This window comes from Olea europaea, unplaced genomic scaffold (assembly GCF_002742605.1).
Source record: "Olea europaea var. sylvestris unplaced genomic scaffold, O_europaea_v1 scaffold358, whole genome shotgun sequence".
NCBI classification, from domain to species: Eukaryota; Viridiplantae; Streptophyta; class Magnoliopsida; order Lamiales; family Oleaceae; genus Olea; species Olea europaea.
Genome location: NW_019254992.1, coordinates 80,445 through 92,842, shown reverse-complemented (window position 1 = coordinate 92,842; position 12,398 = coordinate 80,445). Strand labels below are relative to the sequence as shown.

The 12,398-nt window shown below is 36.5% G+C and overlaps 1 protein-coding gene across 1 annotated transcript; it reads right to left on the bottom strand.

The window, feature by feature from the left end:
• Nucleotides 1-8,434: 8,434 nt before the first annotated feature.
• Nucleotides 8,435-12,158, bottom strand: LOC111386494. Its single transcript, XM_023010961.1, has 7 exons — nt 11,970-12,158; nt 11,775-11,853; nt 11,488-11,645; nt 10,691-10,858; nt 10,088-10,603; nt 8,731-8,745; nt 8,435-8,596 (listed from the first exon to the last, which is right to left on the bottom strand). Exons 1-7 carry the CDS (start codon nt 12,156-12,158, stop codon nt 8,435-8,437), a joined length of 1,287 nt encoding a protein of 428 aa, XP_022866729.1.
• Between the last annotated feature and the right edge of the window lie 240 nt (nt 12,159-12,398).

Below are 12,398 nucleotides of genomic sequence, written 5' to 3'. Positions count from 1 at the left end.
CCCACAGAGAATGTGCTAGGTTAAGTTCAAATTAACTCAACCTTAACCGAAACAATTGAAAGTTGAGGTTTTCCTATGAATTAACTAGTCTACTTATGAATGAAAGACCACATTTAACTAAAATAAATGTAAAGCTATAATTAAACGCAAATTCAATAAAATATGATGACAAAGATCGTATTAGGATCCCAAATCACCTTATATCAATCCCTTTTAACTTCAAAATTTATAAATTTGGCAACACGATTCAATTATGAAGATCAATATTTCTATTTATCTAACAACCTCTCTCGAGTAAAATTAAGCATATTTTACATATGATCGACTATATTCATATGACGGATGTTAACATATAAAAATGTATTAATGGTGCGTGTTGTCGTAGGCACTCCAAATTAAGCATAGTTTATCATTTATACAATATTAACTAAAAAGGGGGGGGGGTTTCGTTTTGAAACAATTAATTATCAATAAAAATAACTAATAGCAACACAATTCAATGAATTAAATGAAATCAATATAACGAACCTTAATCTAAGTCAACATCCATCATTGAAAATTTATAACTGGTCATTAATCCACAAATAATCATCAATTCAAAATTTTAGCATTGATTGTGGAAAACAATTTCCCATTCGAAACGATTTCTTATTGCTCGTTAGTTTTAATTAATTAGAAACAAGCAATCTAATTAATCCTAATTATCGAACAATCCCAGACAAGCGTGAATATTTGATTCAATAATTTCTTTATGAACTAGATAACACAAGCACACGCAGTTGCATTTAACCTAGATAAATATTCTTCATAAGAATTGATAATTTCCAAAGCAGCAAATTACTAATCATAGTTGCTTCACAAGTTAAATTAATCAAACAATTATGGATTTGATATTTAACTTAGCTATATATTGTGGAGAATAATAAACTAGTATGCATTCTAGCAATTAAACACAACAACCATAAAAATGCATGCAAAAGAATTTTAATACTAAACATATGAATTAAATAATAAAAACCATGTGGATCTCACAGTTATAATTGTTCCAAAGCTTCCATCTCCTTCGATCAAGCAAAGAAAATTAGTTACACATCATAAATCTAGAGGAAAAAGAGGGAAAATCAGGTTTGGAGGCGTTTTCTAGGTTTTGGACGAGATTTGGGGTATATATATCATGTACAAGATTTGTTTTCATGAGTAGTTAAATGAAATTAGGAAACTAAAAATCACATGTCGAAATATAACTATGCGACCGCATAGTTATAAGAGTTGTAGTCGCATTGAACAATGATTTTCAGCTCTGAAGTTCCCTGGAGATCACTAGCGACTACATTGATTTTGAACTCTGGGACCGCATGGTTCAATAGTTTTTCCTTCCGATAGCTTTCAGTATTTTGATCATAACTTTCTCTCCCGATGTACGATTGAGGTGATTCAAAGTACATTGGGAACCTAACTCAAAGATCTGCAATTTTGATTGGTAGAATTTTCCGAATTCAAACGTTTAATATGGAAAAAATGGGTCTCAAGTAGAGACTAAAAATCTCGAGCATAGCTTTTTTCGCCTAAAAGTCGATACATGATAATACTTCGACTATGTTTCACCTTTTCAGCTCTGAAGTTCCCTAGAGATCACTAGCGACTACATTGATTTTGAACTCTGGGACCGCATGGTTCAATAGTTTTTCCGCCCGATAGCTTTCAGTATTTTGATCATAACTTTCTCTCCCGATGTACGATTGAGGTGATTCAAAGTACATTGGGAAGCTAACTCAAAGATCTGCAATTTTGATTGGTAGAATTTTCCGAATTCAAACGTTTAATATGGAAAAAATGGGTCTCAAGTAGAGACTAAAAATCTCGAGCATAGCTTTTTCGCCTAAAAGTCGATACATGATAATACTTCGACTATGTTTCACCTTTTTGTTTTCTTTCTTGATCCAATTGACCTCCAACACTCTTGAATCTTCATTTCATCGCCCGTCTCATCTATGAATTATTTTCAACTTAGTCCCTGCACTTTCTTCCATTTTGATCCTTTTTCGCTCTTTCTTCCAAACTCCATATTTTCCATTCATTTTCAACCTAAATCAGAATATAAGCGTACTGAGTACATTTAGGCATTAATTAATTACAAAAAATGCAAGTATTAATGGATGAAAAAACACAACATTTCATGTCTTATCAAATTCCCCCACACTTAGCTTTTGCTCGTCCTTGAGTAAAAATCAAATTGACATTCCCAAAGATAGTTAGGTTGCAATGCTACCAACATAGAACAATCAAACTCTTCAAAACACATAACACATCGTGAATGAACATTCTCGCACAACTCATAATCAGTTAGCAAGCATTGTCATATAAAGATGGAGTAAACCAAACATGTAGACCCTCACGGGATATAAGCACTCAACTCTCATGTGTTTAAAGGGTAAGTGTTTCGCTCAAGTTCATTCCAATGGAAATAATCTACCATATGCTTTCATATCTTCTTATTCTCCACCAATTAGATCACATGCATTACACAAATCATAAGGTCTTTTACATGGTTTATAACGTGGCTTATGGTTACGGTGTGAAATATTTGGATATGTAACTCAAACGTCATTGAAACTGGTGGAGTAAAGATGAACTAACTCAGCTCAAATGCATATGTAAAACATGTAAGATCAAATCTTTCTACTTATAGCTTTTTTTGTATCTATTTCACACAACTCAATCCTTTTCTTGTGATGTTAGGAGGAATCATTAACATAGAATAATTCTGTAACATTGAAAATAATTTTCTCCTATCACTTCTTCTCTTTTTCATCTTTTTCATCATTTTTTTCAGTTTTTCTTTTTCAAAATATTGCACCAATAATGGAACTTATGAATTGTAATTGAGAACATACACCATCATAATCTTACCAAAATTTTAGACACCCCCACACTTATTTCTTTCGCACTCCCATGTGTATAACAACGATGAACAATACTCGACTAGCTCTACGGCTTGCATAAGAATATTGTTTTTCCGGGTTTAAAGCTTGTAACGTGGGTTTACAAAAGACAAGACAATAAAGCTCAAAGGGGCTTAACAAATGGTAAAATTAATTGCATGGTAAGCTGTTTGGCTATGGTGGCTAAATTATACAATAAAAAATGCCTTAATCATGTTGATACATGCATGTGTCAATATGACCTCGGAGAGAGTCAAGGAAAGTTCTAGAGAAACAAATCCATGAAAGAAAATCACCCATGAAAGAAAATAGTGAACTGATATAGATGTGTCAGTCTAAAATCTCAAAATCTCACTGGCTTTTTGTCTACAAAATTTAGTTAATACCATCCTCAAAGAAAATAACAATACATACTAACTCTAACTTTGAAGATTATTCATTCAATCATGTTATGAGTTTTTCAAAGCCTAATTGAATCTAGTAGATAGCACATGCAACCAAAAATGATTTAAAATCACAATTTTTTTCTCAATTTTTCTCGAAATTCTTTTTCTTATCTTGTCAGAAATAATGGAAGCATGACCTACATTAAAAATTTTTAAAAACATAAATCCCTCCCCACACTTAAAATTTACATAGTCCCAATGTAAAGGAAATGCAAAGAGGGGAAAAAAATTTCCTAATATATGAATGTAAAAACAAAAAACGAAAATAAAAAGATAAAGGAACGAACTCCCCTGGTTTGTCTTCCAAGCAACGCATTTGATTATTGTCTTTGGCATCAATTGGGTTTTCAAGGCCCCATGTTCTCACCTCCTATATTTAGAAACCTGCATAGAATGTCTCTTGTTAGAAACTAACAAAACACTATGCAAACTTTTACCTGACTTTGGTAACTTTGGAGAAGCATTCAATACTGCAATGGTTTTCTGTAAGGCAATATTCGGAGGCAACTTGATGTGAACCCCATAGCAGCGTTGACAATGAAACCCACAACGAGATTGACGAACCCAAGAAAGCCAAATTAATCCAAGAGTTTAGGATTAATAAAAAATAAAGTTGAACAAAAAAATCCAACAAGAACGACGCTTGAAAGACTCCTTGATCACGCAATCCAAGAATTGAATCCAGTTGTTTGAACGCCACAAGTTAACACTTGATAAGTTCGACGTTGTTCAATGAAGAACGATAAAGAGAAGACATTAATTCAATATCAAATATGTCAAAAAATTTCTTACATTGAATGAAAGCTCCTATTTATACTAAACCTAAAAACTACGTAAAAATCGTGCAAAAGTCTAGCATATCCCCAAAATATGGAAAAGAATCAAAAACTAACAAAATATGGAAAAATACCAACTATAGAAAATTCACCAAAAATATGGCCTATGAGATCGCAACACTCATTTCTATGTTGTCGCATAGTTCAAGCAGTTTGCCTCTTTTGAGTTTTGGTAAGCCTCCATGTGACTACGAGCCACTTTGGCCTATGCGACAGCATAGGCTTGGAACTTCTCTCCGGTTTCGGCCTTCGTTATTAAATTGATCCAAGTTGATTCCACCTTCGACCCGAACATGAAAGTTGCTCCATTTTGAATCCCGAACATGGTTCCATCAATGGTTTCTTGAACCAGTAATCCCATCACTTGTTTCACTTGCTTTGCCCTTGATCGCGTCATCGGTCCACCATCGACTATCAACGGGTCTTGTCTCGCACTTGCCTTCGTCGGGCTCGACTCCTAGGTCATATCATCCCCTCCCTCTTCAAAAGGATTCGTCCTCGAATCTGAACCTGCATCAAACAGAGAGAGATCAGATACGTTAAAAGTAGCCGAAACATTATACTCACCTGAAGGGTCCAACTTGTTTACATTATCGTTTATCTTTTCAATAACTTGAAATGGACTATCACCCCTCAGTTGCAACTTGGACTTCCTTTGCTCCGAAAACCGCTCCTTCCTAAAGTGCGCCCAAACCCAATCCCCTGGCTCGAATGTCACAGGCTTCCTACCTCTGTTCGCCTGCAACGCAACCAACTTACTTTTGTTTACAATTTGCGCTTTTACCTTTTCATGGAGTGACTTAACCAATTCCGCCTTCTTTTTGCCATCTAAACTACCAAGTTCATTCACAGGTAAAGAAATTAAATCCAAAGGAGTTAGTGGATTAAGACCATATACAATTTCAAATGGAGAAGATGACGTAGTAGAGTGAACAGCTCGATTGTATGCAAATTCAACAAATGGTAGGCACTCCTCCCAACTTTTCAAATTTTTATTGATTACTTTGCGCAACAATTGTGTCATGGTCCTATTCATTACCTTAGTTTGTCCATCTGTTTATGGGTGACAAGTTGTGAAAAATAGTAACTTAGTGCCTAACTTACCCCACAAAACTCTCCAAAAGTGACTTAAAAATTTGACATCCCGATCCGACACAATGCTTCCAGAAACCCCATGTAAATGCACAATCTCTTTAAAAAATAAGTCAGCAATGTTCGTGGCATCGTCTGTTTTGTGACATGGTATAGAATGTACCATTTTGCTGAACCTATCTACAACCACAAAAACAGAATCCCGACCTCTTTTAGTCCTAGGTAAATCCAAAACAAAGTCCATCGAGATATCAACCCAAGGCTCACTAGGCGTAGGTAAAGGTGTGTACAAACCTTGAGGTAAAACCTTAGATTTAGCCCTTTTACAACCTATGCGTCGACTACAAATTCACTCGACATCACTTTTCATCTTAGGCCAGTAAAAATGCTCCTTCAATACATCTAAAGTCTTTTGAACCCAAAAGTGTCCCATCAATCCACCACTATGTGCCTCCCTTACTAACAACTCCCGAATAGAACAATTAGGAACACATAACCTATTTTTCCGAAATAAATACCCCTCATGCCTAAAGAACTTATCAACCGCCCCTTTATTGCATGACAAATAAATACTTGAAAAATCAATATCGTTTTCATACAATTCTTTAATATGTTGAAACCTAAGTAACTTAGAATTAAGAGTAGTTAGCAATGGTACCTTCGCGACAACGCATCTGCCACCACATTTTCCTTACCTTACTTATACCAAATAACGTATGGAAACGTCTCAATGAATTCCATCCACCGCGCATGCCTCTTGTTCAATTTACCTTGTCCACGCAAGTGCTTTATTGACTTATGATCAGTGTGTATTACGAACTCCTTCGGCCATAGATAATGTTGCCAAGTCTCCGAAGCTCGAACAAGTGCATAAAGCTCTTTATCATATGTAGGATAATTTAAAGTAGCTCCACTCAATTTCTCGCTGAAATATATAATAGGCCTCTGATCCTGCATTAAAACTGCTCCAATCCTTATTCCTGATACATCACACTCAATCATTATGTTGTTGATAGCCCTACAATCCATGCACATTCGCCATGTTCCATCCTTTTTTGGTACAAGAAAAATTGGTACCACATAAGGACTCATGCTTTCCCTCACGTATCATTTGCTCATCAACTCCTCCACTTGTTTTTGAAGCTCCTTAATTTCCTCGAGATTGCTTCGATAAGTCGATCGATTTGGAATGACAGCTCCGGGTATGAAGTCAATTTGATGTTCAATGCCTCGAATAGGTGGCAATCCACTTGGTGCATCCTCCAGAAATACATCGTCGAATTCTTGCATCAAAGACTTAGCCAAACTAGAAAGTGGTGGGTTCGTTTCCTCAAAATTGAGGAGTGATTCCTTATAAACGAACAAGATCATCTCTTTTCTCTCAACTACCACCCTCCTCAAATTACTCTCTTTTGTAAAGAAATTCGCTCGTGTTTCTCTCTTCTCTTCGAGCACTCCCTTTCTTTTCTCTCTTGTGATTGCTCTCTCTTTTTCTCTAACTCACCACTTTCTCTCATTTTTTCTGACTCCTTGGCTCCCCTCTCTTCCTCACTTCTCAATTTTAATTGGTCATCATAGACTTGTGCCAGTGTTAATGGCACAAGAGTAATGGTCCTTCCATCCTTAATGAAACTATATCAATTTTTGTACCCATCATGCATAGCCTTTCTATCATATTGCCATGGTCGTCCCAATAAAATATGTCCCACTTGCATTGGTACCACATCACACACTAATTCATCCTTATAACTCCCAATTGACAAATTAATTAACACTCTTAGATTCACCCTCACCTCGACAGTCTCATTCAACCATTGCAATTTATAATGTCTCGAGTGTCTCAACAGTGTTAAACCCAACTTTTCTACAAGAGTTACACTAGCTACATTAGTGCAACTACCACCATCAATTATAACACTACATACCGTATTGTTGACGTGGCATCGAGTGTGGAAAATGTTCTTCTGTTGCAACTCCAAGTCATCTACTTTGACGTTAGTAGTAAGAGCTCGTCTCATGACTAGTAGATCCCCAACTAGCCCTTCAGCTTTTTCTTCTTCACTAACATCTTCCAACGCCGGTATGTCATCAAACTCGCCATCACTATCACTCACTATCTCCCCATTATCCCGCAACACCATTGCCCGTTTGTTTGGGCATTGAAAAGCAATATGCCCCGTTTCCAAACACCTAAAACATTTGATGTCCCGATTGCACGACGATTGTGCCTCCAGTTTTGATATTGGTTTGCTAGCGTTTTCATCCTTACCCTTTTGCCAATCACCTTTACCTCTAGGTGCAGCCCCGTTTTTGTTGTTGTCATCCCACTTTGATTTCCATGTTGAATTAGAATTCGAAGTACCCAACGATTGCCTAGACGTCCCCTTCCTCTTCAATTGCCTCTCAACCTTCATTGTCACATGTAACATGTCCTCGATTTCCACATAGTGTTACAACTCTACAATGTTTGCAATATTCCGATTTGACCCATTCAAGAATCGTACCATGGTAGATTCCCGATCTTTCTCCACATTAGCTCGAATCATAAGAATTTCTATCTCCTTGTGATAATCTTTTACGCTTTTTGACCCTTGATACAGACCTTGCAATTTTTGATGGATTTCCCTATAATAGTGACTCGGAACAAACCTCCTTCTCATCAACGTCTTCAACTCATCCCAAGTGCTAATTGGCATTTCCCGACCCCTACGCCATGATGTAAGTACTTGATCCCACCAAGATATCGTGTAATCCACAAATTCAAGCACCACCAATTTTACCTTTTTCTCCTCTGAATAATTATAGCACTCAAAAATCATCTCAACCTTCCTTTCCCATTCTAAATATGCTTCCGGATCGCTTCTCCCCTTAAATTGCAGAATAGTCATTTAATACTCCCCAAATTTCCATCTACTTCATCTCCCGAGTTATTTCTACCCCGTCTTTCCATCCGATCGCCCCTATGCCTCACTCGACCCATATCAATGTCATTTTTTATCAAAATCATCATCATCACTAAGATACTCATCCCGCCTTCCTCTCCTAGATTTACGCTTAGCCGGCCCCCTAGCATTAGACATCTCCACTTGTCCCCGACTGAAATTAGCTATTGTGGTACCTATTGCACCATCCACTCTCCTTGCCTATCCACCTTCTCCCTAACATCACCAAGTATGCGTTCAAACCTCTGTATCATGTCCTCCGAAACATTGTTGTCATTACCATTTCGGTTTGAGTTGGAACCTTCTCTTTTCGACATCATGTCACACAAATTTATATGCTTCACAAATATATCACCTGAAAGCACTCAATATGGTTTTTCCCCTCTATTAAACTCACCACTCGGTGTTTTACCACTCAAAATCTCCCTCCAAGCACTTCAAAAAATCAAGTGAACTAAATCAAGTATTTTACCGGGAATTCAACAAACTGAATAATAACCAAGAACCACGAGACTCAAGGAATTGAATTTAAGTGGAATAGATGATTGTGTTTTGACAAGAATATGTAAATAGACTCAATAGTAAAGTGAAGAATCGACACAATGGAATAGCCAAATCACTCAATTGAAGAGTTGTTTTTGTGTTGGTAGTAAAAAAACAAGAAATAATAATATCAATTTTTTTTTACTGTACGGATGAACAGTAACCGTACGATGAACAGTGCTCTTTTTTTTTTAACTTCTCTTGTAAAGAAATATGATTAAACTACCAACAACTCAATGAATTGAAATTGACGATAATTTAACGACACAACAATGACAATAGAAATTAGGAAGAATGAAGAAAACAAAAAAAGACTTAACAAGTAACGAAAAGATATAACTTTCAATTAATTTGGAGCCTTGCTCTGATACCAACTGATGCGAACCCCATAGCAACGTTGACTACGAAACCCACAATGAGATTGACGAGCCCAAGAAAGCCAAATTAATCCAAGAGTTTAGGATTAATCCAAAAGAAAGTCGAACCAAAAAAGCCCAATAAGAACGACTCTTGAAAGACCCCTTGATCACGTAATCCAAGAATTGAATCCGGCTGTTTGAACACCACAAGTTAACACTTGATAAGTTCGAAATTGTTCAATAAAGAACGATGAAGAGAAGACAATACGCCTCACTTTAATTCAATATCAAATAAGACCAAAATTTTCTTACATTGAATGAAAACTCCTATTTATACTAAACCTAAAAACTAGGTAAAAATCGTGCAAAAGTCTAGCATCATCCCCAAAATATGGGAAAAGAATCAAAAACTAACAAAATATGGAAAAATACTAAAAATAGAAAATTCCCCAAAAATATGGCCTATGCGACCGTGACGCTCATTTCTATGTGGTTGCATAGTTCAAGCAGTTTGCCTCTTTTGAGTTTCGGTAAGCCTCCATGCGACCGCGAGCCACTTTGGCCTATGCGACCACATAGGCTTGGAACTTCTCTCCGGTTTCGGCCTTCGTTATTACATTGATCCAAGTTGATTCTGCCTTCGATCCGAACATGAAATTTGCTCCATTTTGAGTCCTAAACATGGTTCCATCAATAGTTTCTTGAACAAATAATCTCATCACTTGTTTCACTTGCTTTGCCCTTGATCGTGTCATCGATTCACCATCGACTATCAACGGGTCTCGTCTCGCACTTGCCTTCGTCGGGCTCGACTCCTGGGTCATATCATAACTTCTGATCCACCTACTCAATATGATTATCAACGGCAACTTTCACTACATTGTTTTCATCAGGTTCTAAAACTTCCTATTATAAATTATTAATCACTTTAATAGAGTAAACAAGATTATCATCACTAAGGTGTTTCATGGCTTCATAAATATTAAATTCACTAATTTTATCACCAAATTCCATGGTAAGCATGCCACTATAAAAATCTATTTTAACTTTGGATGTCCTTAACAATGGTCTTCCTAGCAAAATAAGGGCAGTTTGGTCATTATATCTCATATCAAGTATATAGAAATCAGCGGGAAAAACCAAATCATTAACTTTCACGAGAATATTCTCAACTACACCCTTAGGATAGGCATTAGATTTATCAGCTAGTTGAATTATGACACCGGTTTCATTCAAAGGTCCAAGTTTCAAAGAAGCGTATATAGAGTATGGTATGACATTAATAAAAGCTTCTGAGTCTAACATGGCCTTTTCAAACCTAGTGTTACATATCGTGCAAGGGATAGTAAACATACTTGGATCTTTACATTTTGTAGGGAATTTCCTTTGAATGACTGCAGAGACATTCTTCCCAACTTTCACTTTCTCACACCCTTTGAGTTTCTACTTTCTTTTAAGTGTACATAATTCTTTCGAAAATTTAGCATAAAGAGGTACTTGTTTAATAGCATCTAACAATGGAATATTTACCTCACATTTATGGAAAGTTTCATAAAGTTCGTTGTTTGGTTCATCTTTCCAAGATTCTGGTAAAGCCTGAAGGAAAGAGGGTACCAGTTTATAATCAGAAAGAGGTGAAAACTTAGGCTTAAATATGTAATTGTCATTGGGAACATCCGTGTTTGCAGTGACATCTTTCTACTTTTGTTGCTCCGATGATGTAGGGACTGTTTTTACTGAAATCTCAACCTTTTTACCACTTCTCAAGGTGATTGTACTCTTGGATTGACCATTGTTTGAGAGGGTAATTTTCATGAACTTTGTGCTTCTAGCCTACTGATTAAGGTTACCATTGGACCCATCTAATTCTCCAAACTTTTAATACTTGCCCTTGTCACCTGTTGGAATTGCAAAGTGTTACTGGCAAGAGACTTTACGATATCTTCTAAAGGTATACCTAAATTTGAAGTTTGGTCCTGTTGTTGTCTAGGAGGGTATGGATGCCTGTATTGCTGAAAGTTTAGGCAATTTTGAAGCGTTGGTTGATTCACTTGTTGATTCCTATAGCTAAGGTTAGGATGATTCCTCGATCATGGGTTATAAGTGTTTGAGTAAGGATTATAATTCCTTTGTGATTGTCCAAGAAAGCCATCCATTGCATTAACTTGTTCACTGGGATCTTCTTAAAGAGTTGGGCACATGTCAATTGGATGTCCTGCTACCGAGTATAATCTACAAGCCTTCACTATTTGCATATTACCTGCAACCATTTGTCGAACAAGAGTAGTTCAACTCGAGATTTTTTGTTCAAGTAATAAGATATTTACCTCATTGATAGGTTTAGATGGACTGTTAAGCCTAGTGCCAAATTGTTGAGAGTTGCCTACCATGTTTGCAATCAAGATCCTTGCACCCTTGAGAGTTTTATCCACCAAAGCTCCTCTACTTGCAGCATCAATCATAGTCCTATCTGTGGGTAGAAGACCTTCATAAAAATATTAAATGAGGAGTTGCTCACTAATTTGATGGTGGGGATAGCTTGCACAGAGTCGCTTGAACGCTTAGAGTATTCATATAAAGATTCACTACTATCCTGCATTATTCCACAAATTGCCTTTCAGATGTTTGCTACCCTTGAAGCTGGAAAATATTTCTCTAAAAACAACCACTTCATCTCCTCCCATGTTATGATACTTCCAGATGGTAGATAATAGAGCTAATCTTTAGCTGAGTCCTTCAATGAGAATGGGAAAGCTCTCAATTTGATTTGATCTTCAATTACCCCTATGGGTTTCATACTCGTGCATACAACATATAATTCCTTTAAATGCTTGTGAGGATCTTCACCTGTAAGACCATGAAAGGTGGGCAAAAGATGTATTAGTCCAGAGTTCAATTCAAAAGTAGTGGCAACATCTATAGTAGGAAAAATGATGCAGAGACGTCGTTGGTTCAAATTCAGAGCTGCAAGCTCCTTCAAAGTTTGATGTCCAGCCATGTGTCCCTCGAAATTCGGTTGAATGCTACTCCTTAACCTGCGCAAAGTTTATTTTAATTCTGGATCGTATTGCAAATCGATTTGGTTAGAGGATCGAGTTATGGGTATAAACAATTAAGGAAGCTATTAAAAAAAAGGTAAACTAAACTAAACAAAATAAACAAAAAAGAAAAGATTTTTTTTTAAACTAAGCGAACAAATAAAAAGCATAAAAATAAACTAAATCACTCCCCGACAACA

Coding starts and splice junctions, on each gene's coding strand:
- LOC111386494 (XM_023010961.1), bottom strand. CDS start 12,158: ATGGCTGGACATCAAACTTTGAAGGAGCTTGCAGCTCTGAATTTGAAC. Junction 11,646..11,774: donor GGGTAGCAAACATCTGAAAG/GCAATTTGTGGA, acceptor ATTTTTATGAAG/GTCTTCTACCCACAGATAGG. Junction 10,859..11,487: donor CATCTAAACCTATCAATGAG/GTAAATATCTTA, acceptor CAACAAAAGTAG/AAAGATGTCACTGCAAACAC.